We start from the raw sequence: 26043 nt of genomic DNA on the forward strand, positions 1-26043 counted from the left end.
ACCCCCTCCCGAACGCCGGATGAACGTGAGCGGTCTTGGAACAAGACTAAATAATTTGGCACTTCCATACCATATCCCTCAGTGATATGGGTTGCCATGCAGCTCGAATAACAGTTCTCTCGGACAGGGTTCGGAGGCTGCTCCTGGCTACACGGTACGAGTCATAATCAGTTATATTCATCGTCACGGACTAGCTATAGTGCGAGCGAACGCTCAAGCATTCAGAATGTTCATTCAAGGCTCGGGCTAGATCGAGGTTACATCCGGAGACTACGACGTCGGAGGTTGAAAGAGAATCGCCTACGTTGCTGCTTTTAGAAGACTAGATTGAGGCTCAACTCACTTGAGCTACAGTCCCCTTGGGAGCTTCGCTCCAGGTCCTGCACATGTAGCGTGACATCGGGCTGCAGGTGTTAGATTTGCGGCTGTACGGCCCTGTCCCTCATGTTATTAGTCTCACGAGATGTCATGTGCACCGATTGACACACAAGTGGCCATAATCAAATGGATAAGAATGGCGAGGTGAGTCGTGTATAACCTTGTATAACTTCCTGTAGAGTCCTGAGATCCGAGAGGTCTGAGTCCTGGATTCTACAAACATGGATAGATCACCCCATACCATTGGCGTCGTCATCGCATGGCCAGACACGTCCAGCATCCTCGAGGCCAAAAAAGGATTACCCAGATATATTGATATACATGTGACCATGTCATGGATAACAACTTGGTGAGCCAGAATCCCTGATTCGAAGCGCTCAGGTTTCCTAATAGATCTTGTCTCATCCGTAAAGCTCGGCGGCCGAATCACTGACAGGTCAAGCCATCTTAGAATATGCTGCTCGCACACTACGGTGACAATCGTTATTTTCAACTTTGAATGGTCATGATTTTCACACTCATCGACCAATGAAGGACGTGAATTGAGGATGCTCGTCTCAATACTCCGCTAGATGCCATGTGCTGGTTCAGACTTCTGTGTGGTCTGACATCCTCGGGTCCGTATTTATATATGCACATGCATATGTTTACTCACTGTCATCAAATTCTACTCTCCAGCCAACTAGCCACTAAGTCTAATGTCAATCGACATCTCTCGGGCAGTGCCCATCTGGTATAGTTCGGGAGACCTTAACGAGAACGGCCGTCGGAGTACTCCTGTTCTACGCCCTACTAACTACAAACCATATCCCTAGGCAGGTCTCTATTCTTACCCCCTTGCTAGAATCTGACTGGGCGATTGCGTGGGCATTTGGCTTAAATCCGCACTGTGGTGTTGTTCTTTCGGTCATGGGTCCGCATGTAAATTGAATAAGCTTAGCAGACGCGCATAGAAGCTTACTTCTTTCTTGAGTGCGGACAAACAAGCTCCAGTCTCCTCGGGAGCTAGATCTCGGTGGGTAAGTATATCTCGCACGACGGAGCGGTGTGCAAGTCGGCAGAGAAGGTACATATTTCTGATGCGCCAAAAGTCGGATCGAACAGTTTGGGAAGCTTGTAAGCATCCCCTCAGCGTCTTTATTTATCCCCTTCTACGACTTACCTAGTACCCAGACACCAGTCGGTGTCTTTGCGGCTACGATGCGGTGGAGAAAGTATGTGCTTCTATTTTATCCCACAGTGTTATGGTCAAAGTTCATTGATGATTCTCAGGGGTCCTTCACCCATTCGTATGAGTTCAAGCTTTACTTCTTCGGCCATTGCCTCAGCTTAACCGCGTGAATTTGATTGCTCTCGAACATTCCCGTGGTTGGTAGTACCATTATACTCCCGCGATCGAGATTGGCTGCTGAGGCGATGTGGACACACATATCAATTCAAACGTTGATCATTCGCTCCGCTTCCAGACAATTGTCTGAAATCGGTACACTATCATGCAAAGACTTTTCAAGCTTATCTTTTGAAACATAGAGCGTGCGTCCTTAACGCGGGTCGTCGAGGACGCTTATAGCTCATTCTCGGAGTGCTCAAGAATTCGCCGCTCTCTTCCGTCGGATTGTCTGCTGGTCTTCTCGTTCGAATTATCGGTCAAGTCGAGTTTCAACCCTATAAATATTTGGACATCCACCAATTATCTGACCGTCCAAAAGAGATGCAAGGTCATGCTTAACCCTCCTTCCATGTACATCGATCAGTGACGAGCAGGAGAATGGATATATATACCTAGAAGGAATCGTTCAGCGATACTTTGATAGGAAGCAAATTGACAGGCCTTGTAAACTGATGCCACAGGGTGTATCATCTGCCAAAGGAGACTGTGTCGTAGATAAAAGACTCGTTCGAACATACGTAGCATGAGAGCGGTGTTCTTGTTTCAAGTGCTCTTCGGTAACTTGACTTGAAAGGTACCTGTAAATCGAGGCTCAGTGCATGTTCGTTTTGAAGAGAAGAATCGAGCACACATTGCGGTAAGTTTACCTCTGGGACAACCATAGCCTGTATGCCCAGTCTCGCTAGCGCTCCACGAAGAATCCCCGCGGACATAGCTACATACTAGTGCCAAATATCAATAGAGCGATGTCGAGCTGAGGAGGTTATCACACACGAGTCTTGCTCGTCTCGTAGCGTCGGGGCGACCTTCCCAAGAGGAGAATCGAGATATAGGCTTGAAAGTATTATCCTGCAAAACATATACTCCCTAACCAAGGGCGATCGATTAATGGACAATCGACTCGCACATGTTGCAGAACGCACTCGGTGATTCGTTCGGAGATTATCAACTTGCTTGTCCCAACAGATGGCCCATAGGTCCTTGCATATGAATTTGATGATGTCCAACGTGTCCGTGAAGACGGGTCGATCATGACATAGACTGGAGATAGTATTGAGGCAGGATATGAGGTGAAAAGGATGGGATATCTACCGCTCTGTGATATTTGCACCTACATGTAGACCGATTGCTTCTAGTCTGGCCCGTATACCCTCTTCTTCTTCATCTATTGCGACCTTTCCTGAGATATTTTGCGTTTGCGAAACGATGCTACCCAACGATTCTCGCTGAACCTCCTTTTTGACTTTGAGAGTTGGAGGCGGTGGGGGAGGAGCGGTAATCAGACCGGACGCTATCATTTCTTCCTCTACCTTTTTAGCACGAGCGGCGGCAATGCTAGAGGAATGGCGCAACGTCTGAACGACTTCGATTAGGAAGTAGTCCATTGCTGGTCCATCCATTGATCGTGGTAGGGGATCCGCAAGAAGAGATAATGACGACGAGCTCGAGGAGGTCGACGTGTTCATCGTGAGGTGAATCCCTCTGAGCAAAGAGGATATCTGTAGATTCCCTGTCTATGGACAGGTTGAAGGTGCTTGCCACAGCAGTTTAGTACAAGGGTCTACAAGGGTTTATATCATTGAATCTTGGCGCCACCAACTCAGATCGCGTGCCAGCCACCGTTGAAGGTACCAGTATTCTCTCCGACACACTCCAATCCTTGTCTCTCAAACGCTAACTCGCTGAAAAGCACCGCGAAATGTCTGGGCTGTCATCCTTCTTGCCCTTCAAGTCGTTGAGCTCCTTGAATCCTCGCGACCGGCCACCCGATCCAGTTGGCCGCCTTCGGTTGGCTCTAGAGACTATGCCAGGGTCCAGGAAATATGTATTTACAGCAGCAACGAGGGCAGAGATCATATCTGAGCTTTATGATGCATTCTGGGGACCTTATGCGTACCTCTTCCTTCCAAACTCCAACTCAAGTCTTCCCCTTCACTCAACTCTCAGCGAGGTACAGACGCATCTAAACTTTGCAGGTGCTGCAGCAGAGGAGGCACCGGTGCCAGGAAAGCCATGCGGGCATATTTTTAAGAAGGGGGAAAGCTGTTTTCGTTGCAAGTACGTGGGGTGCCACTGTCATTTTTGCGCTCGCTGACTTATCACGCTACTAGGGACTGCGCCCTCGACGACAGCTGCGTTCTCTGTGCGCGGTGTTTTCATGCGACGGACCACTCTGGCCATAACGTTAGCTTCTTTATTGCCCAACAGTCAGGCGGTTGTTGCGACTGTGGAGATGCAGAAGCCTGGAGACAAGCTTTCAATTGCCCCTTCCATCCGTTCGCCGAAGACACCCCAGACGAAATCTCCCTAGATAGCCCTTCACAACCTACATCACCCCACATATGGAGCCAAAGCCTGCCTCCAATGAAGAATTATCCCTATCGGGTGTCAGTACCTCATGAACTTCGGGAAAGCATGAACAAGACGGTAGCATACGCTTTAGACTTCATTCTCGACACATTGGATTATTCACCCGACGAGACTTGCGTCCCCTCTAACGAAGCTGATTTACGGCTGCAGCCCTCCGCAGATCCCATGATGAAAGATCAGTTCTGCATCGTTCTATGGAACGACGACAAGCACTCTTTCACTGAGGTAATTCAATTGCTGTGCGAAACCACCCTTCGGACTCCGGAGGATGCTTCGACCATCGCAGTCAAAATAGATGATCAGGGTCGCGAAGTCGTTGAAATGGATGCTGATCTACCTCGTCTTCTTGGGATCGCACAGACGATAGCCCAGATTGAAATAGGTGTCACGGTCCGGCGCGCGTACGACACTTTCCGTGAACAAGTTGTCGGTGTCATCATCGAGTGGCTGCTAGATCTTACTCGCAGTCGCCTAGGAACCGACACACTGATCTTGAAGGAAGTTATTGCAGAAGAGTTGCTGACCATGCGTCGACGGAGTAACGGGTTGTCAAACGTACCTCCTGACGTGGCTAGTATCTCACAAGACCATACTGATCTCGCCCGTCTTGACTGGCTGTTTCTGTATCACGCAAAACTCTGGAAGCGGACTCGGTTGAGCTTGAAGGAGATTTATGCTTGCATCTTGAATCTTAGCCATCAACATCGTTTGACCATTGGTATGTCTCTCACGATGATTATGAAGCTTAATTACTGATTGTAATCAGCCTCCCATTTCGCCAATGTCTACCCTCGCATCATCGATACATATCTACTGGTCGATCGAGAGGCGGAAACGTCTATCAAATATTTCGCTTTACAGTTGTTCACCGTTCCATCCGCTGCTCTGCACATCAACCGTCAGTACGACATCGTATCTCGTCTTCTGGATATCATCGCAGCCTTCTTCACGAACCAAATTCGACACAAGCGAATTCTTTGCCCCCCAAATCCAAATATCCCTGTGGACGTTGATAGCGATCCTTTCAAATCGAAACGTTTCATGCCTGTCTTCAGTGACCTACGGTACCTCTGTCACAACGCGCCCGTTCAGCGGCTAATTGCTCACAAGCATGAGTACATCGCTCGGTTTGCAGAAATATGCCAGCTCTTCATGTGCGTTAACCCGAACAAGCGCGCGGTAGACAGCCATGTCGAGTTTGAGACAGAAGGCTGGATCAGCGTATTCAATGTCACACTGTCGCTCTCTCGAGTTATCAAAGTTTACGGCGAGGCCTTCACCCATGCAAGCCCAGCAGAGCTCGTCTCAGCAATCTCGACTGTCGTTCATGGTATCATGATGGTCTGCAGCCTCGCGGACGAACGAATCGATCGAACCAAGTTCGAGCTCGTGAAGTTTCAAACTGTGGTATTCGGAGGTTCCTCATACACTGTTGTTCAGTTCGATATCTTGGAGGGCTGGGTCAGCTTCCATCACTCACTTCAATGGCTTCTAGCCGAACTTTTCAAACATGTCGATATCTTGAGCGAGCCTTCTCTTCGCCAAGTCGGACTCCGGACTATCAGGGATATACTCTTACAGAACGTCAGCGAACAGGGCATATTGAACATCATTGATTACCCTCTTCGGAGTAAGTAACTCTTCCACTGGCCTTCTATCTATTATTGATCATGACGCCCAATAGCACTTGCAATGATCGCACAAATTCGCACAGGGCTGTGGGTCCGGAACGGATTCGCTATTCGTGCTCAGCTAATGCACTACCGCGATTTCATGCTACGAGAGTTGTGCTACGACCAAGATTTCTTCATCCTCCAATCGGCACTCATCATTCTAGATCCCAATCTCGTGCTCGTGAGCATATTGGACCGCTTTGCGTTGCTCGGATTCTTCTCTGGCGTCTTGATGGATGGTGCGTACGAAGGTTCGCGATTGACCAGTATGGTCGAGGAGGTCCTCTACGTCTTGATAACGATCATCAGCGAGACGGGGAACGCGCGCAAGATATCCATATCACTAGCAGTCCGGCGGGAGATCATACACGCCCTGGCTGTGGGCCCTTGTACATTCACGGACCTTACTAAGCGCGTCGCGGAACGTCTCGTGGACGATGCATGTTTTGAACGGGTCTTGCAGGAAGTGGCCAACTTCCGTCCTCCTGAGTCGACTGCGGATTCTGGAGTATACGAACTCAAAGTCGAGGCATATGACGAGGTAAATCCGTTCTTCTACCATTACACGCGGAACAAGCGTGAAGAGGTGGAAGCTATCTTGCGGAACCATTACAAGAAGCTCGGGATTGCCGACCCCGTCATCGTGCCGAAACCCCTGGGCATTATTGATGGGGCGTTTGTTGCGTTACCTGATGTATATGAATCCGAAGTTCTTCTACAGATTATCTTCTACTCCATATACAACCTCCTCGTCATGACCGAGGCCGCTGGATCATCGCCTCCGTCAGGAGAAGCAATACTGGACCAGGCGATACACTTAACAATGCTAGCTCTTGTCGACCGTGGCTCCGCTTTCAGTCACTTGACCACTGTGAAGTCATACGAAGGGGGCAAAAATCTCATCGATGTGCTATGCACGTTGGAGCATCACGACATCTATCGAACGTACAAAGCTCGCTGTGCATGGATACTCACCGAACTCGAGAAGCATGTTCCCGAGGACGTGCGCAGCCGACGGACTCCTGACTCTGACAAGTCTTCGGACGTAGATGAGGCGAAGAAACGTGCGGCTAAAGCCAGACAGGATGCAATCATGCGGCAGATGAAGGCCCAGCAAGCGAGCTTCGCGATCAACTTTGAAGATGAAGAGGAGGACGAAGGCGAGACAGTTGACGGTGTTGAGTTTCCCGCATCGTTCGGGACCTGCATAGTCTGTCAAGAAGAGTTGAACGCCTCAAATCCGTTCGGTGCGCTGGGGCTGCTCCAGCCAAGCAGGCTCGTGCGGCGGCATTCCGACACGAACACCGGCTTCATGAACGAAGTGGTGACTACCTCTTACTCGTTAGACCGGAGCCAACCATCGGCCCCAACCTGGTCATTTCCTCCACGGCAGGAAGAGTTGACAGATTGTCAAACACTTCCCTCCAGCTTCGAAGTCTTGCCCCCTCAGAACACTCGTTTTGGGCTGCATGCTTCTATCTGCAGTCATCTAATGCATCTAGACTGCTTCAACGTCTACACAAGCTCCATACGGCAACGACACCGCTCACAGGCCACAAGGAACCACCCGGAGAGCGTGCAACGGAAAGAGTACATATGCCCACTTTGCAAAAGCTTAGGCAATGTCATCTTACCTATGTCTCATCCGGGTTCCGTGGAACTCAACCCGCTTCCGTTCGCCGACTGGACTCGGGCCGCAGGAATCAGCATCCTCAAGTCCAAAGCCGATACGTTATTGGATTCGTTACTCGTCAGGAACGGTACTGGGGAGCTCGCGTTTTGGGGGGCTCAAGATTCCAGCTACGTGTCTTTCTTCCGGTCGACCGAAAAGTGGGCGGACAGGGACATGCACAAAATGGTGGATAGCGTCATGAACATTGCGAGGGCGATCTCGCAGCAGTCTCGTCATCTTCGTGACCGGCCTGAACCCGAACCGGGCGAGCGAGGTGCAGGGCTCTACCTCCCTGAAGACCTTGTTGGGTACACTATTGCCACCTTGGAAATCAGCCAACGTGGGCTGGGGCCTCCTGGCACCACCATCGCTGACAACCTGACAGATTCGCACACCCGGGTCGTCAGAGGTCTCCTGACTTGCCTAGGCAAATTGGCGGCGGTGCCATTCAAGGCAAGGCCGGATGAAGGACGCGAGGCGCTGCGGCAAGCGATCATCAAGCGTGTCCTTCCAGAGTGGAGCATGTCAACGTTGAACCCGGTATCATACCCTCTCCTTCTTCGCGACCCATTCACGGTTTTGGTGGAAACTGCCGCCATAGCGCCCGAAATGCTGCGACACGTTCTGACACTCACGTACTTCGCATGCCTCGCTCGGACAGCCATCGGTCTCATCTATGTCTTGAACAAGACAAGAAGCTGGCCATTGCAGAATGCCAAGCAGCCCACGTACTCGAATATCTTCGGCGACGTCCGGATGTTCTTCACGTCCGTGGTCCGACACTCTCCTGTCGTGGAACACGCCTCTGAAATTGTGTTCTCGACCTTTGGCGAAGCCCGTATCGAGAAGCTGCTTTACACATTCACCCTGCCCTTCCTTCGAAGGGCTGCCATACTCTGTCGTACCGTATTGCCTTTGGCGTTCCCGACCCCTGCATTCAGTGCCAACGAACCATGCGAGTACTCTAGGCTGTTGACCATGCTGGGCATACCCCCGCTCGCGGACCTTCCCAACCAGGACACGCTGCAGACTTCCCTAGCGGGCTGGTGTTCTCATTACGGACACTCCCACGCTGCTTCTCAGCTCAACTGCGGGATCGTCTTGGAATGCCCCACCATCTACCGCATCGCCAGCCTTCCCATCGTGCTGGACACATTTTTCGGCGAACACGAGACGGCCCTCGTGTGCCAGCGCTGCAAGACCATCCCACTGGACGCCGCGGTCTGCCTCATTTGCGGCACGACGGTGTGCTTCCAGAGCCACTGTTGCCAGGACGTCGATCACGGGGAGAGAGGGGAGTGCAACTGGCATACTCGGGAGTACGTCCTTCCGCGATCCTTGCCACGCACAACTGATGACCGCCGAATGCAGGTGCGGCGGTGTCGTCGGAATGTACTTCCTGGTCAAGCGCTGCTCGCTGCTGTATCTGCACGCCGGCAACGGCACGTTCGCGCCGCCGCCGTATCTGGACGTGCACGGGGAGGTGGACATGTCGATGCGGTAAGCCTCGCCTCTTCTCGGCCGCGCGTGTGTGGAGCGATACTGATGGACCCTCGGACCGTGTGGCCAGCCGCGGCCGCCGACAGTTTTTGCACCCCGCCCGGTGGGAGGAAGTGCGGAAAACGTGGCTCAACCACGGGATTCCGACGCTCGTCGCCAGGAAGCTGGAGGGCACGGTCGACAGCGGCGGGTGGGAGACGCTCTAGGGTCACGCGCAGCAGGGATATGGTTATGACGCGCCTCGGCTCTGATCCGCGCGCTGAATGTAATGTACCAAACCTTGTAGATTGCCTGTCGTACGTCGCGCGCCTCTTTCCTCGTGCACCGTTCTCGCGGCCTGTTTTGGCACCGCTGTAGCCGTAGTATGTACTCGTACCATCACAGAACCCACGCAGGGACGCAGGCGGCAAGATCGCTGTTTTGTTTCCGATACAAGCTCCGTACTCGTACACTATCACCTTAACTGGCACTGGCACTGGCACTGGCACTGGCAGGCGCCGGAGCGCCGAACCACGATCCTGACTGCGCCTCCGCCGCTTGGAGCCGCGCAACCGTCCTCTCGCGACCCAGCGTGCACATAATCTCCGGGACGCTTGGCCCGCTCTGGCGCGGAACAAAGGGTGAGTGGGTAAACGAGCGAGCGCCGCCGGGCTCCGAGGAGGTTGGGAGCAAAGGCGCACGCACCTTCATAGCGCTGAGCGCGTGCCGCAGCGCCGTCATGAACGCCTTGGGCCGCATGCCGGACTTGGCGTTCTCGTCGTGCAGCGCGGAGGCGACGGCGACTGCGTCCCACGCCGGCGCGTCGGGCGCGTCGGGCGCGAGCCGGCGGAGGGCCGCCGCGAGGACGGCGCGGTAGTCGGCGGCGGACGTGGAGTTGATCATGGCGCGCGCCTCGGGGGACGTCCACGCGGGCGCGGTGAAGAAGTAGGGCGCGGATGTGGGGAGCTCGTGGATGTTCGCGAGGCGGCCCTGGGGCGGGACGTGGGCGCGGGGTCAGAGATGGAAGCGCGGAAGAGCGGGGCGGGGGCCGGAGCGCGTACCTGCAGGACGAGGATGGCGTCCTTGATGTGTGGAATGGACGCGTGTTGGCTGGGAGGTCGCGTGCGTGCGAGCGAGCGTGCGAGCGAGCGAGCGCGCGGGACAAAGAAGGGCCAGCGTCAGCGACAGCGGGCGCGCGCGCCCTGGGTCCTGTGGAGTGGGGCGTGCATCTCACCTTTGCGGGAACGCGCTCACGACGAGGGGGCGCGCGCGCTCGGCGAGGCTCTGCAGGCCGGCGTCCGTGGCCCACGCGCGCATGAGGTGGTGTTTGTTGATGTACTCTAATTTGGCCGGATCGAGGACGGTGCGGCGGTGGGTTAGCGCGGCGAGGTCGAACTGTTGGCGGGGATCAGGGTCAGGATCAGGGGGCGCGAGGGGACAGGCGCGAGGGACGCAGCGCGGGGAGATAGGGGTGGGCGGGCGGAGGCGGCGGCGGATGGACGGACCTGGGCGATTATTTCGGGGAGGGATAGAATGGTGGTGCTATCCGGGGCTGCAGTGCGCGGGGACGAAGAAGACGCGGAAGGAGAAGGTGGAGGCGGCGGAGGTGGAGGCGGAGTGGAGGTAGGAGGGGGCGTTTCGGAATCAGGTGCCGGCGCTGGCTGCGCGTGCGAGTGGACGCCCCAGCCGGCGAGCGCGAGCCAGTTTAGGATCGCGCCCGGCTCCCACCCGCGTCGCTGGAACCGGCGCGGGGCTTCAGTCGTCTGTTCCGGAGCGCGCAGGAGGGAACGCACCATGTAGTCTTCGACTTGGACGTCGCCCTTGCGCTTCGACATCTTCGTGCCGTCTGCGTTGAGGAGCAGCGGGAGGTGCGCGAACTTGGGCGGGTCGAGCGCGAGGGAGGCGTACAGGTCGAGGTGGAGGGGGAGCGACGGGAGCCATTCCTGTCGTGGGGCGGGTCTCGGTCAGGAGATGCGTGTTCGGCATGCGCGCGTGGGGGTGGGTGGGGAAGGGGGGAGAAGGGAGAGGGAAGAAGAGGGGAGGGGGGAGGACGGGCGCACCTCGCCGCGCAGGACGTGCGTGATGCCCATCTCGAAGTCATCCACGACGGACGCGAGGTGGTACGTCGGGAAGAGGTCGGACTTGAGGAGGACAGGGTCGGTGGGGAGGGACGCGTGCGCGTCGCGGAGGTGCCCGAAGATAAGATCGGGCGGCGTCGTGCGGCGGGGGAGGTTCGAGTCCTAGTCCGGCGCGGGTGAGTGCGCGCGCGCGAAGAGCGTGCAGATGGTGCAGGGGGCGAGTGGGAAGGGCTGCTGGGCGGGACGGGACGTACGTTGAGGCGAACGATGGACTTCTCGCCCGCGCGCACGCGCCGCGCGACCTCCTCTTCAGTCAGGTTCAAGCACGCCTTGTCGTACGTCGTGTTCATGCCGGCGCGCGCGAGGCGCTCGCGCGTCGCCGCCAGGTGGTCGGGCGAGCAGAAGCAGCGGTACGCGTGTCCTGACTGGCGAATCCAAACATCCGACCGACCGACGTCGTTGAGCAATCGTGTGTGCGTGTAAATGAGAGAGGGACGCACGTCGAGGAGCTTCTTGGCGTAGAAGTGGTAGAGGTCGAGCCGCTCGGACTGGGCGTGGGGCGTCAGACGATCCTAAGTTCAGAGGCGGCCACGAGCGACGGCGGTGCGCACCTGGAAGTAGGGGCCGTGCGGGCCATGCTTGCCAGGCCCTGCGCGAGCGAGCCGTGAGCGACTTCGAACGACGGAACGAGCGCGCAACGCACCAAAGTCGTACTCCAGCCCCGCCCAGCCCAACATCTCGCGTATGCCCTCCACAGCGCCGGGCACCGCGCGGGTCTACAGCAGCAGCAGCAGCAGCGCGCGGCGCACACAGAATCGAGCGCGCGCGTCAGCAACGAGCGAGTCGGATGCGGTCGACGGTCAACAGACAAGGGGGAAGTGGGAAGTGGGCGGGGCGCACGTACCGCGTCGGTGTCCTCGATGCGGAGGATCCAGCGCCCGCCGTGCTTCCGCGCGAAGACGTGGTTGAAGAGGGCGGTGCGGAGGCCGCCGAGGTGGAGTGCGCCCGTGGGGGAGGGCGCGAAGCGCAGGAGGACGGGCTGCATGCTTGCGTTGCGGTGCGCGGTGCGCGGTGGCTGGCAGCGATGGGGTTGGGTGTTCGGTGTGTGTGTGCGGGTTTGGAGGGGGCGTTGGTTGCGGGTGTGGGAGAGGGGTCGAGGGCGGGTGTGCGAGGAGACAGCGCGTGGGCCAGGGCCACGGTTCCAGGCCATGAGCGAGCTCCTTTTCATAAGTTAACGACGTGCACGCTCTACAGTACAGTACTCAGATCGAAGGGATTCTACAACTGGTTCTGGTTCGACCGGCAGCGCCGCGTAGTGTACAAAGATATGCGAAGATGCGTGAAAGCGTGGAAATGCAGCCATGAATACAGACAAGGAGGGAACCCTCTGCCAACGCCCGATCCCGACGTCCTGCTCTCTCCGTACGAAGGGTGTCGAGGACAGCGATCAGAAGCGATTGCGCTTGCTGCTGCGCGGCTTGAACAGGGGTTCTAGGGGCGTTCTGGCGATAACGCACAGGTGCGCGAGTCAGCAGTCAACCCGGCAAGATTTTGGGAGAGAGAGGGAGGGTGAGGCGTCGGGAGAGGCGCACGCACTTGCGGTTCCTGGGCTTGAGGCTCTCGGGCTCGTCGACGTCCATCCGGTCGTCGTCCCTGCGGGGGTACCCCGTGCGCTTGTTCTGCGCGATCCTGTTCTCGGCGCGCTGGTCGAGGACCTCCTTGAGGGTGGCGGCGAGGATGCGGTCGTGCTCCGCGTCCTGGGACGCGCGCGCGACGGCTTCGGAGGCGAGCGAGGAGAGCTTGGCGTCGAGCGCGGTGAGGACGGAGGATGTGGTCGAGGACCTGTCGCGCGGCGGGGAAAGGCGAGATGATCGAGAGGATGAAGAGGGGTGAGGAAGGAGAAAGAGGGAGAATGTGCGGGAGAGGGTGCAGACCAGTCTTCGAGCGCCTGCAGGAGCGAGCCAATCTTGTCCGCCTCGATGTCGCGGCCCATGGTGTACTCGACCTCGAACTGCTGCTCCTTCTGGTCGAGCTTGCCGCGGAGGAGGTCGAGGTAGATGGCGTCGATGATGAGGTCTTCGAGCTCGCGAATCGTCGATATCTGGAGGGCCTGGAGGAGGTCCGTGTAGGGCAGGATCTAGGGACGATGGTCAGGTCGGATGGAGTGAGACGGTGGGTGAATGGGCGGAGGGTGGACGGACGCGGCGTTCCATTGCGAAGGAGATGAGGGAGAGGTGTTTGAGCTTTGTGATCTGCGCCGGCGACAGGGGCGGGAGTTGGTCTTTGTGCTCTGCCGTGCGCGAGTCGCGAGATCAGATGGGGTGCTAGCGGCGGAGAGGGCTGGGAGCGACTCAACGGAGGTAGTCGATGTAGGTCTTGTACGCGAACAGCTGGAGCAGGGCGTGGAACGGGGCGTGCTGGGCGCTGGTCGACAGCTGGGTGCGGGATTATGGGACGGACGCGAGAGAGGGGGAGAGCAGCGCGCGACGCACTTCTTGGACGCCGGGGGCGTCGAGCAGCTCTGCGAAGACGTATACGCCTGGGGCGGAGGTGGCGTCCTGGACGAGCTTGGCGGCCGCTGCGCCCTTGGCGGATTTCGCCATGAGGACGAAGGGCTCGAGTTTTGCGGAGAAGTGGGATCCGAGCTCCATTGATGTTGAGGAGGTGCGGGGGTGAGGGTCGGTGGTGGTCGGTGGTGGTCGGTGGTAGCTATTAGGTTAGGGCTTGCAACGCGGCGGGAGGCACGCCACAGCGGTTGTTTGGATCGGAGGGTGTTGCCAAACAACGGAATTGGCAATCGGGGCGAGGCTTCAGCCAGCAGCCGTGGCAGGCGCGTGAGACGACTGCAGCGGGCGTGTCGACTGAGAAAACCCTGATCAGTCCCGTGTGTTCTCGCGTCGATCCGCCGAGGAGGGCCCGGGCGCACTGTGGCCACGTAAAGCGTGATACGACGGCATCGCGCAGACTCGACGGGCAGCGCTTTGAGAGAGCATGAGAACCGCGCTCGACGTCGCCGGGCCCCTGTGAGAACTCTGCCGCCCCTCTTCAGCCGGTCCCGCGACGCTCCCATCCAGGCCCCGGCTTCTCCTGCGAGTCTCTTGCCGCCCTCGTCCCCTCTCACTCCCCCACCACCACCACCACCACCATGTCCGCACCAGCCGCCGCCAACGCAGACCCCGACCCCGACACCGCCCTCCGCGTCGTCGTCACGCCCTCCCAGTCCTCGTACTTCGCCGGCGAGCCCTTCTCCGTGACCATATCCATCACAAACACCCGCTCCCCCCAGTCCGCCCCCGCGCCCCGCACCCACACCCACACCCACAAGCGCAGCGCCCACTCCGTCAGCTCAGCCCCGCTCGCCCGCCCCCCGACCTCCCCGGGCCTCCTGCGCTCCGCCTCGGCCGCCGTCCCCAAGCCAGGCGCCGCCGCCGCGGAGCTCCCCGCCAGGAAGGGCCTTATCGGCGTCGCGAGGGCTCCCAAGGGCGCGGACGAGCTCCCGCAGGTCCTGCCGCGCGACGCCAAGCGCCGCGTGCAGGGCAAGTCGCTGTCCGTCCACATCCTCCCGCAGGAGCAGACCCGCGCGGCCGACGACGCCAAGCGACTTTCGCCCGTCCTCGCCCGCCGCTCAGACGAGAGACGGGTGCTCAGTGAGTGCTCTACCGATACAGTTTTCTATTCGCGCCGTGCCGGGCGCACTGACCACGCCCGCCTGCGCAAGACCCCACCTCGCCCCGCATATCCTCCCCGCTCGCCCGCGCCTCGTCTTTGCCGCTCAACCACCCCCACGCGCGCAAGCCCTCCGTGCTCGACGCACAGCTCCCTCTCCCCGTCGACTTGGACTCCCAGCAGCAGCAGCAGCAGCCCCCGATCCCCAAGAGCGCCTCCGTGTCGTCCTTCTCCGTTTCCCTCGACACCATCACCGAGACCAACTCCCCGATAACGCCCACCCCCGTCCTCATCCCGCCCACCCCCACCGTCGTCTCCCCCTCCCCGCCGCCCTTCTCCCCCCTCGCCACCGCGCACAAAACCACCCCCTTCGAACCCCACTCCTACCCACCCCGCGCACCCCCCGCCCCGCGCGCCCCCTCCCTCCTCGGCCTCGGCCACGGCCCGCCCCCCAACCCCGCGCCCTCCCGCCTCCCCACCACCACCAAACCCGCCAATGCCAACCTCGACCCCCCGCCGACCGCCCCCGCCGCCCGCACGACCTTCGCGCCGCCGCACAGCGAGCTCGTCCTATACGCCTACGTCCAGCTCATCGGCACCGCGACCCTCGCGCCCCCGCCCCTCGCCGCCCGCGCCCCCGCGCTCATGGCCCTCCGCTCGCGCATCGTCCGCCGCGCGCCCATCGGCGGCGGCAGCATGGACATCACGTCCTCCCTCCAGGGCGCCGACGCGTCCCCGCCCGGCGGCCCGCTGGCGCAGTCGCAGTCGCAGTCGCAGTCGCTGCAGCACCAGCAGCAGCACGGCCGCGCGCGGAGGCCGCCGCACGCGCGCAGCGCGTCGCTCTCCGCGAGCCTATTTTCGTTCCTCTCGCCCGCGTTCGCGTCGCCCGCGCCTGCGCCCGCTTCGGCGTCGCCGACGTTGGGCGGCGGCGGCGGTGGCAGCAGTGGATTCCGCCCGGGTCACAGGGCGCGCACGTCGACGTACGCGCTTGGGGGCGTGGGCGTGGGCGCGGTCGGGCTGGGGCTCGGGGTGCCGCAGACGGAGGAGTGGGACCCGGAGACGCCCGTGCCGGTGTTCGAGGTGCCGCCTGCGATGCTGGCGGTGGACCTGACGCTCGCGCCGGGCGAGTCGCGCAGCTGTGAGTGCTCCCCGCGGGTTACCGTTGCCCGTCGCGTGTTCTGACGACGGCGGTGCGGCTGTGGCGCAGATACGTACAGCGTCGGGCTGCCGGCGCACTTGCCGCCGACGTATAAGGGCCGCACGGTCAAGTTCACGTACCAGCTGTCGGTCGGGACGTGTCGCGCGGGCTTGGGCGCGGGCGCGGGCGCGGGTGCGGGGGGGCAGGGCACGCCGGCGAGCGGGGCGAGCAGCAACAGCAGGGTCATGAAGGTGCCCATCAGGGTGTACAACCACGTCTCCGGTGAGCGCCGTCTCTCCCCGTCGCGTCTCGTTGCGTTGTGGCCGCGGAGCTGACTGATCGCGCGCGCGCGTATACGCAGTGGACACGCCGCAGGCGCCGTACGATCTCATGCGGTTCGCGGCGCCGGCGGGCGAGCGGCCGCAGGCGAAGGTGGTGGAGACCCGCGCGGGTGCGAGCGGGGACGCGGGAGCGGGGGCGGGGGCGGGGGCGGGGGCGGTGGATTTTCAATGTGGGTCGTTTTCGCTGGTCGTGTGCGCTGGCGCTGGCGCTGACGAGGGCGTGGCGCAGCTCCGGCCGCGCGCGAAAAGGGGTCCATCGCGGACCTGCGCGAGTACGCGCTGCGGCTCCTGCACTCGACGCCGGGTGCGATCTCATCGCTGCCGTCGCTGCCGTCGTCGCGCGCGGGGCTCCCTTTGCTCGGCGACGGCGACGGCCCCAGCCCCGAGCGCGAAGAGGGCGCGACGCTGCAGGGGTGCCGGGAGGCGGTGGAGGTGCTGACGCGGGTGCCGAAGAAGGTGTCGTACGACGTGAACAAGGACGGGGTGAAGGTCGCGGTGCTGACGTTCACCAAGGCGGCGTACCGCCTCGGGGAGACGGTGCTGGGCGTCGTGGAGCTGAACGAGCGCGCGGGGCGCGCGCGGGTGCTCAAGGTGCGTGTGTGCGTGTGTGTGCGTGTGTGTGTGCGTCCATGCGCGCGCGCGGGTCCTCCTCGTGGCTGACGCGGGGACGCGGTTCGTTGCAGCTGTCGGCCGCGCTGGAGGCGCACGAGGCGCTGCCCGCGGGGCTGTCGGGCGGGTCGGACGCGCGGCACCTGCGGCGGGTGCACGCGGAGCACCACGCCGCGTTCGTCGCGAGCGCGCTGCGGACGACGTTCGCGCTGGACATCCCGCCCGACGCGTCGCCCGCGTTCGGGCTCGCGCTCGGGGACCCCGAGGGCGCACGACGCGGGAGCGGGGGCTTGGAGTGGAAGGTGCGGCTGTGCCTGCTGGTGGCGGTTGCTGCGCCCGACGCGCGGGCGGGGATCGAGGGCGCGCGGGTGAAGCAGCTCGTGAGGGACGGGCCGCGCGGGGAGTGGGGCAGCTCGTGGGTGCCGACGCGGGGGATTGCGCCGCTGGAGCATCTGGAGGCTGGGCCGGTGCCGGTGCCGGCGGAGGCGGAGGCGCCGGGGGCGAAGGTGGGAGGGGAGAGAGGGGCGGCGGCGGGGAAGACGTCGTGGGCTGCGTTTTTTGCGTCTGCGTTCCTTGGGCCGTCGGAGGGTGGGTTTCACGACGGGGACGAGGGGTCGGACGGGGGTGGGGACGGGGAAGGAGATGGGGGCGAGGGTGGGGATGGGGAGGTGGACCTGGGTGCGGGGGAGGAGGGGTGGCGGGCGGTGCGGGTGGAGACGGTGGAGTGCGAGGTGCCGGTGAAGGTGTGGCCGGGGAACACTGCGTTTCGGGCGATGGAGGTGGTGTTCGACGTGTGAGCCAGTACTTGGATAGACGCGTTGCGTTGCGTGTGTGTACGATACAGTGGGCGTGTGTGCGGTATTCATTCGCTTGCGTGCGGGCGCGCGGGTGGATGGGAAGCGCGAAGATCGCGAGCGAGCGTGCGTGCGTGCGTGCGTGCGAGTACGTACGTGGTTATTCGCGCGCGCGGGGTCGGACCGAGGAAGTGTATGTGTTGTGTGTATGAAGGGGCGCGCGACGCGGGTTTACAAGCGCCGTCGGCCCCGTGACGCGGGGGCGTCATGCGGTGGGGTGGGGATGGGGTGGGAGCGTTCGGTGGTTCGCGCGGCGGGCGCGGGCAGGGCGGGCGGCCGTGTGCGCCGGTCGTCGTGCCGCGTACTAGCAGTGTGAGGGTGCGTATGCGTGCGCCGGGCGGGGGCGTCGGGGGTTGATCGGGGGGGCCGAAAGGGGCTCGGGAGGGGAGCCGAGGGGACGGCGCGCAGGGGAGATCAGCTGGCCGTGGGGGCAAGCGCCGGCTGGGATGGTCTCCTCCCCCGCGTCCTCTCTCCTCTCCTCCCCATAGACGACCGTCCCACCCTCGCCCCCTCCGTCCTCTAGACCCTGCCCGACTACTAGACCTGCACGTGCGACACAGTACACGACCTCTCACGAACATCCACATCTGTATTCTGTGCGTTCCCTCCCCCCGCCCCCGCATCGCGACCGTGCCTCCCCCCCGCCGCTGGTTTGCTCAATACAGTCTAGATTATACACACTCTCCCGATACACCACAAAAATAAGAGCCGTGACTCGTCCTTCGCTGCTCCCCCGCCCTGCTCCCCACCCCCACCCCCACCCCCCACTTCCATCCCCGTTCTCCCCACGTCCCGTCCCGTCCCGTCCTGGCCACGCTTCGCAACCCTCACCCGCCTCGTCCCCTCGTCCCGTCCCCCGCCATGATGCCCCAGTCCGACGCCCTGCGCCGCCAGCCGTCCGATGACGCAGATCGCAGGAATCGCTTCGTCTCCGTCCAGCCCTCCGACCCCTCCGGCCCCGCCTCCCTCCGCGAGAGAGCAGCCAGCCAGCCCCCGCGCTCCTCCTCCCACCAGCCCTTCCTCTCCTCCCCGCAGGCCCACTCCCCCAGCCTCGGCCGCACCTCCGGCTCCCCGTGGCTGGTCCAGCAGCAGCAGCAGCAACGCTTCCCCTCCGCCCTCAGCCCCGGCACCTTCCAAGGCCTGCCCCAGTCCGTCCCCACCCGCAGCTCCTCCTTCTCCGCCACCTCCCTCCAGGGCAGCCTCTCCGCCCTCCGCGAGTCCCGCACATTCGCCTCCACCTTCGAGGACGACGAGTCCGAGGCCATGTCCGACACCTACGACGAGCGCTACCTCCCCCCCTCCCTCCCCGCCCGCGGCCGCTCCTACGCCGCGGACCTCACCCGCAGCCGCTCCCAGTCCCTCGCCACCACCCGGCCCGCCCCCATCGGCAGCCAGATTTACGCATCTTCTGGCCTGGGCAGCTGGGCCGAGAGCGGTCTCGCGTCCAACCCCCTCAACATCCCTGCCGGACCTCGCTACGCCGACCTCAAGCCCCCGGGCAGCAGCCGCTACGGCTCCCTCGGCACCCTCGCCCGCTCCCCCTCCAACGCCTTTTCCTCGTCCCCGTCCGGCCCCATCCCCGTCGGCGGCAACACCTACGGCCACGGCCTCGGCGCCGCCGGTGGCGCCGGCAACGGCTACTCCAGCATCGACATCTCCAACATGAGCCCCTTTGTGCGCGACGTCGGCCAGATCCTGCTCGACGACGGCTCCGCCTTTCGCGAGCTCTGGGCGGGCATGAACCCGCCCCGCGACGAGAACGGCGGCGGCGGGAGCGGCACGACCAGCCGCCGCCACAGCGTCAGCGTCGTCCAGCCGCGCCGCGGCATCGTCGGCTTCCACGCGCCGGGCATCGACAGCCCCGAGGAGCCCGCGCGCCCCTTCGCGCAGGCGGCGTACGGCCACGCGCGCAGCAGCGGCGGCGGCGGCGGCGGCGGCGGGCTGCTGCTCACGGACGAGGACCTCGCGGACGACCTCGGGCTCCTCAGTCTAGGCGCGAAAGACGGCCCCGGCCCCCTCGCGTCCGTCGCGCCCCCAAGCCAGCCGTTGTCCCTCCCGATCTACGCGCCGCTCTCGCGCAGCCCGCCGTCGGCGTCGGAGCGCGCGGGCGCGGGGCTGTACTCCCCGCTGAACTTGTCCATCCCGGGCGGGGGTGGCGGCGCGGGCGCGGGCGCGGGCGGGTTCTCGTCGGCAGCGGCGCGGCAGCAGCACGCGCGTGGGTCTCCGAGCGACCAGGGAAGCAGCCCGTCGCGCGGGCAGCGCGAATATGCGGCGGCGGAGTACTTTGGCGGCGGCGGCGGCGGCGGCGGCGCGGGGGACGGGAACTTGACGGCGCGGTTCATCCCTGGCCAGGGCATCCAGTATCTGTCGCAGCAGGCGCTGAACGAGGGCCCCGTGTCGGGGTACGCGCGCGCGGCGCTCGCCGCGCCGATCTCGCCTGGCGGCGCGCGGGGGATGCACCACCAGCAGCAGCAGCACCAACAACAACAAAGCATGTTCTCGTCGCCGATCCAGCGGCGGCCCTCTGACGCGGGCGCGGGGCCGGGCGCGTACGCGCACGAGCTGGGCAAGGGCGTGCCGCTGCACGCCGTGCCGGCCTCGTGCCCGCTGTACATCGTGGAGTTCAAGGCGGGGCGGACGGACCTGTTCTACGCGACGGAGGCGGGGCTGGACGTGCGCGCGGGGGACCTCGTGATCGTGGAGGCGGACCGCGGGAAGGACTTGGGGACGGTGGTGAACGATACGATTACGCTTGCGCAGGTGGAGGCGTTTCAGCGGGAGCAGGTTGCGCGGGCGGGGTTTGGGAGTGGGGGTGCGGGTGGGGGAGGGGGAGGGGGAGAAGGAGGGGCGCCGTTGAGTCCTGGGGGGAGCGCGGGCGGGGCGGGGAAGAAGGAGATCAATCCGAAGATGATTTATGGAAAGGCGCAGCCGCAGGACACGCAGTGCGTTCATATTCCTCTCTGTCTCTCTCTCTCTCCCTCCCCGTGTCTTCGTCGTATGCTTAGAGGACGCGAGCGCTGATGGAATCTTTGCGTTTTGGGGTTCCGCTCGCTCGGCGGCGGCGCGCGCAGGCTGCTGGCGGCGAAGATCCAGGACGAAATGAAGGCGCTGCAGCTGTGCCAGACGAAAGTGCGCCAGAAGAAGCTGCCGATGGAGGTCATCGACGCGGAGTACCAGTGGTGAGTCGCGCGTGCGCGCGCGCGTCTATGTCCAGTCCTGCCGGGGGCGCGTTGCTGATCGATCGGTTGCTCGCGCGCAGGGACCGGCGCAAGCTGACGTTTTATTTCGTGGCGGAGAAGAGGATCGATTTTCGGGAGCTCGTGCGGGAGCTGTTTCGGTGCGCGGCTTCTCCCTCTCGTCGTCCGCAACTTGCGTCTGCGTTTGCTGACTCGTCCGGCGCGGGTGCGGCGTGCACGTGCAGGCTGTACAAGACGCGCATCTGGATGGCGTCGCTGCAGGGCCCCGCGTACGACCAGCAATAAAGCCCGCGCGATACGCGACGCCTGCGCGAACGCGTGCGTGCACGGGGTCCCGGTTAGACGCGACTGGTTTGCGCCGGCCGAGCGCGCTGCGTTTTTCCTCCTCTGGTTTTGCCATTTGGTCTCTGTTTCTTTCGCTCCCGCCGTCCTTCGCCACTTCACACACCTGCACGCCGCCACCACACCTGCCGCCACCACACCTGCCGCCACCACACCTGCCGTCATCACACCTGCCGCCATCACACCTGCCGCCTTCGCGCCGCCGCCGCCGCCGCCGCCATGCCCGCCCACGCTGCCACGCCCACGCTGCCAAAGTGCCCACCGACTACGGCCGTCTCAACATACATACAGCCTATCAAGACCCCTCCCTCCTTCTCCCTCGCCTCGTCGTCTCGCCTCGTCTTGCCTTGCGTAGACATGCTGTCTTGGTTGCCCGCCGCTTGCTGTCCGCCGTGCTGTGCTCGTCACGCTCTATTTTTTTTTTTTCCCACTGGTCCTGGCTGCTCCCATATCTACATCGAACCTATGTATATGCTGTACGAAATCGCGACGCGCGTGTGCGTGTGCTCCGTCGAATGCTGATGTGACTCTCTTTTCTTTTGTTATCTTTTCTTTTCTTTGCTGGCCGTTTGTTTCGCTTGGTTCTGCGATTTGTATGCCCCATGTCGCGCGGGTCTATTCCCGGTATCGTCGCTCGGGACTCGTTCGCGTTCTCCTCCGTCCGTTCGTCCGTCTCACGCTGTAATATGTTGACGCCCGCGGCTCTTTTTTTTACTAGCTCATTTTCAGGCTCGCAGTGACACTTGTCTTTCTACCTTTCTTTCTTTCTTACTTTCTTTCTTTCTCTGCCTGTGGTTGTTGGTTAGTGTCTGTTTCCGTGCCTCTGTTTGTGGTGTTTCCGTTTATGTTTGCGTGTCTACATGTCTGTCTGTCTGTCCGTCCGTCTGTCTGTCTGTCTGTCTGGCACCGTCTGTTTTGGCGTTCCTTGCTGTGGTGCGCGACGCGGTGTCCACTGTCTAGTATCTATTAGCATGCCGGAGGCCCAGAACGAGAACGAAGGCAAGGCTCGGCAAGGCAGCTAGCGGGGCGTCGGTCGTCGGTCGGGGTAGAGAGAGGTCGGTCGGCTGGCTGGCTGGACGGACGAAAAAGAGTGGATCGGGCGCGCTCGTCGGCGGATGGCGGCGCCGGGCGGGTCTGGTCGAATCGAGTGATGGATTCGACACAAAGACGAGGGACTTAGAGTTTGGAGGGTTAGCTCAGGTCGGGGCTGCCCTGCCCTGAGCTCAGCTGGTGCCGCCGCCGCCGCCGCCGCCGCCGCCACTACTACTATAGTTGTATTTGCTACTGTACACGTATCGATAGACGGAGAACGAGCGCTCTTCGAGCTTCGCGCAGTACTGTACGAGTATAGGAACGCTTCGAGCTTTCGAGCGTCACTTCGCGAAGGGAAGGTGCGAGGACGTGAGAGCCGGGCGGATCTTCCGTCTTCGAGGGCCTCCGAGGAGAGCTGGGCGGGGCGGTTGTCAGTACGCGTACACACGCGTAAACAGCTCGACGCGTCTCGCTCAACGAGCCTTGTCCCGTGACGCGTGATTCCCTCCTTCCCGCCCTCCCGCCCTCCTACCCTGCTTGCTCGCTTGCTATCGCCCAGCGCGGCCTGCATTGACGCACGCACGACAGAGAAGGAGCTACAGTGCCATCTGAGGCTGAGGATTTGACGGCTCGAAGTAGATCAGACGACGATCACAGCGCGTCGGCGGAGAGACGCGCAGACGCACACCCGCACGAGAGACATACGCACCAAGAGGGGCACTCACACTCACACTCACACTCAAACTCACACTCACACTCACATACACATACGCGCACGCACGCACACGCACGCACACGCGAGCATGAAGGTGCACGTCCGGCAGTGGCACGCGATCGCGCAGTGGCAGTGGGACACGGGCAAGGCGGGGGACGCGGCGGAGGAGGAGGACGTGTGCGGGATCTGCCGCGTGCCGTTCGAGGGCTGCTGTCCGTCGTGCAAGGTCCCCGGCGACGACTGTCCGCTCAGTGAGTGCCGCTCTCCCCCGCGCGCCCCTCGCCGCGCCCCTTTGCTGACCCGTCCGTCCGCCCGCCCGTCCGCCCGTCTTCGCTCGCGCGCGCATTGCAGTCTGGGGCGAGTGCAGCCACGTCTTTCATATGCACTGTCTGCTCAAGTGGATCGGGACGCCGGCGTCGAAGCAGCAGTGCCCGATGGACCGCAGACCGTGGGGTGCGTGCTCGTTCCTCTTACCCGTCCTGCCCGACACGCGCCCTCTGGCGGCTGATCTTTGTTTGCCTCGCAACAGTCACCGCGGAGAGAAAGGTGGCCCCACCGCCGACGAACGGTGGTTAGAGCCGGCCTTGTTCGCCGCGCACACCATATACCTCCCGCTTTGTTCGTATACCCCGCATCCGCCCGCTCTCGCGATCTCTGTACGCTCTCTCGATTTTCTTCCCTCATGTACTCTTGCACCCACCACGAATCGCCCGCCATACTGCCAAAAAATGTAACATAATGTCCAATAATAGTACCCACACACAAAAGCGCCGCGCGCACGCCGCTACAGCTGACGGCGGCTTTCTGCCCCCCGCGACCTCATCGAGTCCAGGACCCCGTTGTCCAGCCCCTGCCGCCACTCGCTCCCGCGGCCGGGCATGACGTCGCTGCTCGAGTCCTTGCGCTGGACGACGACCGGCGGCACGACGCTGAACGCGCGCAGCCGGCCGCTGCGCACGAGCCACGCGAGCGCCTGGTCGATCGCGCGCGAGTAGGCGAACGGCGGGTGCCGCAGGTGGAGCAGCGCGCGCCGCGCGCCGCGGCGCGAGAGCGCGTACGCGTGCGTGCACTTGGGCGCGGCGGAGGGGTGCAGGGAGGCGGAGGGGCCCCGGCGGAGGGCGGGGAGCTGCGTTTCGTCCGACCAGCAGTGTCCTGTCGACTCCCCCGGTGAGCGTGTATGCGCGAGGAGCGAGGATGAGAGCGCGGATGGGATGGACGGTCACCTAGGTAGACGATGTCCCAGGCGGCGGGGAGCGCGCTCCAGAGGGCGGCGAGGCGGGCTTGGGTGTCCCATTCCATGTCGATGTCGTCCTCGAGGACGAGCGCGGGGCCGTCGTCGTTGCCATTCGCGATCGCGCGGATGACTTGGAGGTGCGAGTGCCAGCATGCGATCCGGGCGGGCGTGAGCAGCATGTGCGCGGGGTGCTCTGGCGCGAGGGGCGCGAGCAGGTCGTTGTCCGCGGTGCAGGCGAGGTCTGGGGGCGGGTCGGACGGTTGGCGGGTCGGGTCTTGCAGGCGCGCCGAGGGCGAGAATCGTTCGGGCGTTTCGCCGGGGAAATAGGGTTCGAGAGGCCCGAAGAGAGCAGAGAGAGTCCAGATGTCAGAGCCGGCGGGTTCCAACAGGGCGTCCGAGCTGGCTTGCGAGTCGATGTTTTCGGGCCAGCTGAAGGTGGGCTTGATGGGCGCGGCGGGGGGGCTGAGCTCGTCTAGGGAGGGGACGGCGCTGAGGACGACGTTGTTGCGCAGGGTGCGTACCTGGTCCATGACGTTCGCGATAAGCGGGTCGTCTGCGTCGATGGCGTCCACATAGGTCCAGTTCAGGCCGAGTGCGCGCTCCAGCTGGTCCATCTGCACCCGCCTGTCTGCGCGGTGGGGAAGAGAGACGACATAGATGCGCGACATGACGCCCAGCGCCCCAGAGTGGCCGCGCTCCACGCCAGAATCGGAGATAGCGGGCGATAGCGCGGGGTTTGCTGCCTTGTCGCGGGCTGGGGGAGGATCCGGAACACCAGGTGCGTCGAGCTGGGTGCTCGTGTGCCAGGGGTGGCGTGCGAGAGCCAAGTCGGACGGCGAAGACCACGCTGTCGTACTTAGGAACAGAAAGATAGCGAAGAGGACAGAGAGCACGAGCATGACGAGACGTCTGTACGGGAGAGATACGGGAGCCAAGCGCAGCGAGGGAGACATGATCTGGAGAGCGCGAGCCCTGCAGGGCAGACAGATCGCGGAAGGCTGATTGTTGAGATCGACAGGACCTGAGAACCGAATTTTGCTTTCCGCGCGGAGGATCTCCTGGAATAGCGGCGGACGCGATAAGAAGAGAACGGGGAGAGGGAGAGTCTCAGCAGGAACTGAACAGTGGCCGCAGAGATGCAGAGCAGACCCACGCGCGTGGGAACAGCCTCTCGACACGTCGCTCACGTGAGCGTGTTATTTCTGTTTCCCTCCGTCTCCCGGCGCGTCTCCGTTCGCGAGCACCGCCGTCGTCGCACGCGGAACCGTCACCGAGGCTGTCGCTCGGCGCGAGGGCCCTCACTGTGGCCTGATATGCGCCCTCCACACGTGGAACTCGATGCCGATATCGGGGCTCGCGCAGCAAACGAGAACACTTTTCCTTTTGCGCTGTACTTTTCTTCACGGCGACTTTAACGAGACCATAGCTGAGCAATACCGAATGATAGAATCACGGTTTGCCGCCTACGCTCATGGCGCAGGCCATTGTCATCAGCAGAACAGATGATGAATTTATCTGTTTTTACCAACTCATTCAATGTGCTGTGTCTCTAGGATGCCGCGCTTTCTATAGCACACTTGGCGCGGTGCACAGTCTGTGTGTTTTCCCTTTCAGCCCACGCAATCTGCTGATACAGATAGTAGGTGTGTCTCATACCACACCAGTTGATACATGCTGTTCTTCTCGTTCATCTCCTCCCCTCCGTCTCAGCTGCCATCCATCTTCTCGGAACAGGCTTGGGAACATCGGAATGGATGCCCATTCGATCATGCATAGACAGGCCTTGCCTTCACATGAACGGCGCACATCGGTGTTCTATATCTAGCCATCGTTTCATTCCTCTCTCGTGTGCGCACAAGGTTCATTCTCGGAAAC

At 62.0% G+C, this 26043-nt stretch overlaps 10 protein-coding genes across 10 annotated transcripts; 4 read left to right on the forward strand and 6 right to left on the reverse strand.

Moving 5' to 3' along the window:
• Positions 1 to 2311: 2311 nt before the first annotated feature.
• On the reverse strand, positions 2312 to 3234 carry HETIRDRAFT_307952 (uncharacterized protein; the record flags this gene model as incomplete). Its single annotated transcript, XM_009543298.1, has 5 exons — positions 2312 to 2346; positions 2400 to 2490; positions 2543 to 2635; positions 2692 to 2809; positions 2861 to 3234. The coding sequence occupies 5 exons, from the start codon at positions 3232 to 3234 to the stop codon at positions 2312 to 2314; spliced, it is 711 nt and encodes a 236-aa protein (XP_009541593.1).
• A 233-nt stretch (positions 3235 to 3467) lies between these two features.
• On the forward strand, positions 3468 to 9189 carry HETIRDRAFT_305875 (uncharacterized protein; the record flags this gene model as incomplete). Its single annotated transcript, XM_009543299.1, has 6 exons — positions 3468 to 3826; positions 3880 to 4856; positions 4905 to 5768; positions 5823 to 8802; positions 8855 to 8983; positions 9054 to 9189. 6 exons carry the CDS (start codon positions 3468 to 3470, stop codon positions 9187 to 9189), a joined length of 5445 nt encoding a protein of 1814 aa, XP_009541594.1.
• Positions 9190 to 10192: 1003 nt separating this feature from the next.
• HETIRDRAFT_308400 (uncharacterized protein) lies at positions 10193 to 12085 on the reverse strand (the record flags this gene model as incomplete). Its single annotated transcript, XM_009543300.1, has 9 exons — positions 10193 to 10357; positions 10468 to 10698; positions 10756 to 10905; positions 11023 to 11202; positions 11286 to 11465; positions 11541 to 11588; positions 11652 to 11689; positions 11744 to 11816; positions 11945 to 12085. 9 exons carry the CDS (start codon positions 12083 to 12085, stop codon positions 10193 to 10195), a joined length of 1206 nt encoding a protein of 401 aa, XP_009541595.1.
• Positions 12086 to 12973: 888 nt separating this feature from the next.
• Positions 12974 to 13679, reverse strand: HETIRDRAFT_243068 (uncharacterized protein; the record flags this gene model as incomplete). The annotated part of the gene is made up of 4 exons (XM_009543301.1): positions 12974 to 13177; positions 13242 to 13330; positions 13397 to 13475; positions 13533 to 13679. Coding segments are annotated over 4 exons (519 nt in total), but the record flags the coding sequence as incomplete, so codon positions are not given.
• A 506-nt stretch (positions 13680 to 14185) lies between these two features.
• Positions 14186 to 17591, forward strand: HETIRDRAFT_457174 (uncharacterized protein; the record flags this gene model as incomplete). Its single annotated transcript, XM_009543302.1, has 6 exons — positions 14186 to 14687; positions 14759 to 15844; positions 15914 to 16126; positions 16206 to 16355; positions 16415 to 16776; positions 16869 to 17591. The coding sequence occupies 6 exons, from the start codon at positions 14186 to 14188 to the stop codon at positions 17589 to 17591; spliced, it is 3036 nt and encodes a 1011-aa protein (XP_009541597.1).
• A 65-nt stretch (positions 17592 to 17656) lies between these two features.
• Positions 17657 to 18271, reverse strand: HETIRDRAFT_448176 (uncharacterized protein; the record flags this gene model as incomplete). The annotated part of the gene is made up of 1 exon (XM_009543303.1): positions 17657 to 18271. The coding sequence occupies one exon, from the start codon at positions 18269 to 18271 to the stop codon at positions 17657 to 17659; it is 615 nt and encodes a 204-aa protein (XP_009541598.1).
• A 238-nt stretch (positions 18272 to 18509) lies between these two features.
• On the forward strand, positions 18510 to 21542 carry HETIRDRAFT_448177 (uncharacterized protein; the record flags this gene model as incomplete). The annotated part of the gene is made up of 4 exons (XM_009543304.1): positions 18510 to 20590; positions 20720 to 20827; positions 20908 to 21114; positions 21188 to 21542. The coding sequence occupies 4 exons, from the start codon at positions 18510 to 18512 to the stop codon at positions 21540 to 21542; spliced, it is 2751 nt and encodes a 916-aa protein (XP_009541599.1).
• A 663-nt stretch (positions 21543 to 22205) lies between these two features.
• HETIRDRAFT_448178 (uncharacterized protein) lies at positions 22206 to 22790 on the reverse strand (the record flags this gene model as incomplete). Its single annotated transcript, XM_009543305.1, has 1 exon — positions 22206 to 22790. The coding sequence occupies one exon, from the start codon at positions 22788 to 22790 to the stop codon at positions 22206 to 22208; it is 585 nt and encodes a 194-aa protein (XP_009541600.1).
• A 232-nt stretch (positions 22791 to 23022) lies between these two features.
• Positions 23023 to 23510, forward strand: HETIRDRAFT_414046 (uncharacterized protein; the record flags this gene model as incomplete). The annotated part of the gene is made up of 3 exons (XM_009543306.1): positions 23023 to 23185; positions 23286 to 23387; positions 23464 to 23510. 3 exons carry the CDS (start codon positions 23023 to 23025, stop codon positions 23508 to 23510), a joined length of 312 nt encoding a protein of 103 aa, XP_009541601.1.
• A 259-nt stretch (positions 23511 to 23769) lies between these two features.
• Positions 23770 to 24845, reverse strand: HETIRDRAFT_240238 (uncharacterized protein; the record flags this gene model as incomplete). Its single annotated transcript, XM_009543307.1, has 3 exons — positions 23770 to 24086; positions 24158 to 24608; positions 24666 to 24845. Coding segments are annotated over 3 exons (948 nt in total), but the record flags the coding sequence as incomplete, so codon positions are not given.
• Positions 24846 to 26043: the final 1198 nt, after the last annotated feature.

The sequence above is a fragment of the Heterobasidion irregulare genome (assembly GCF_000320585.1).
Source record: "Heterobasidion irregulare TC 32-1 unplaced genomic scaffold scaffold_01, whole genome shotgun sequence".
NCBI classification, from domain to species: Eukaryota; Fungi; Basidiomycota; class Agaricomycetes; order Russulales; family Bondarzewiaceae; genus Heterobasidion; species Heterobasidion irregulare.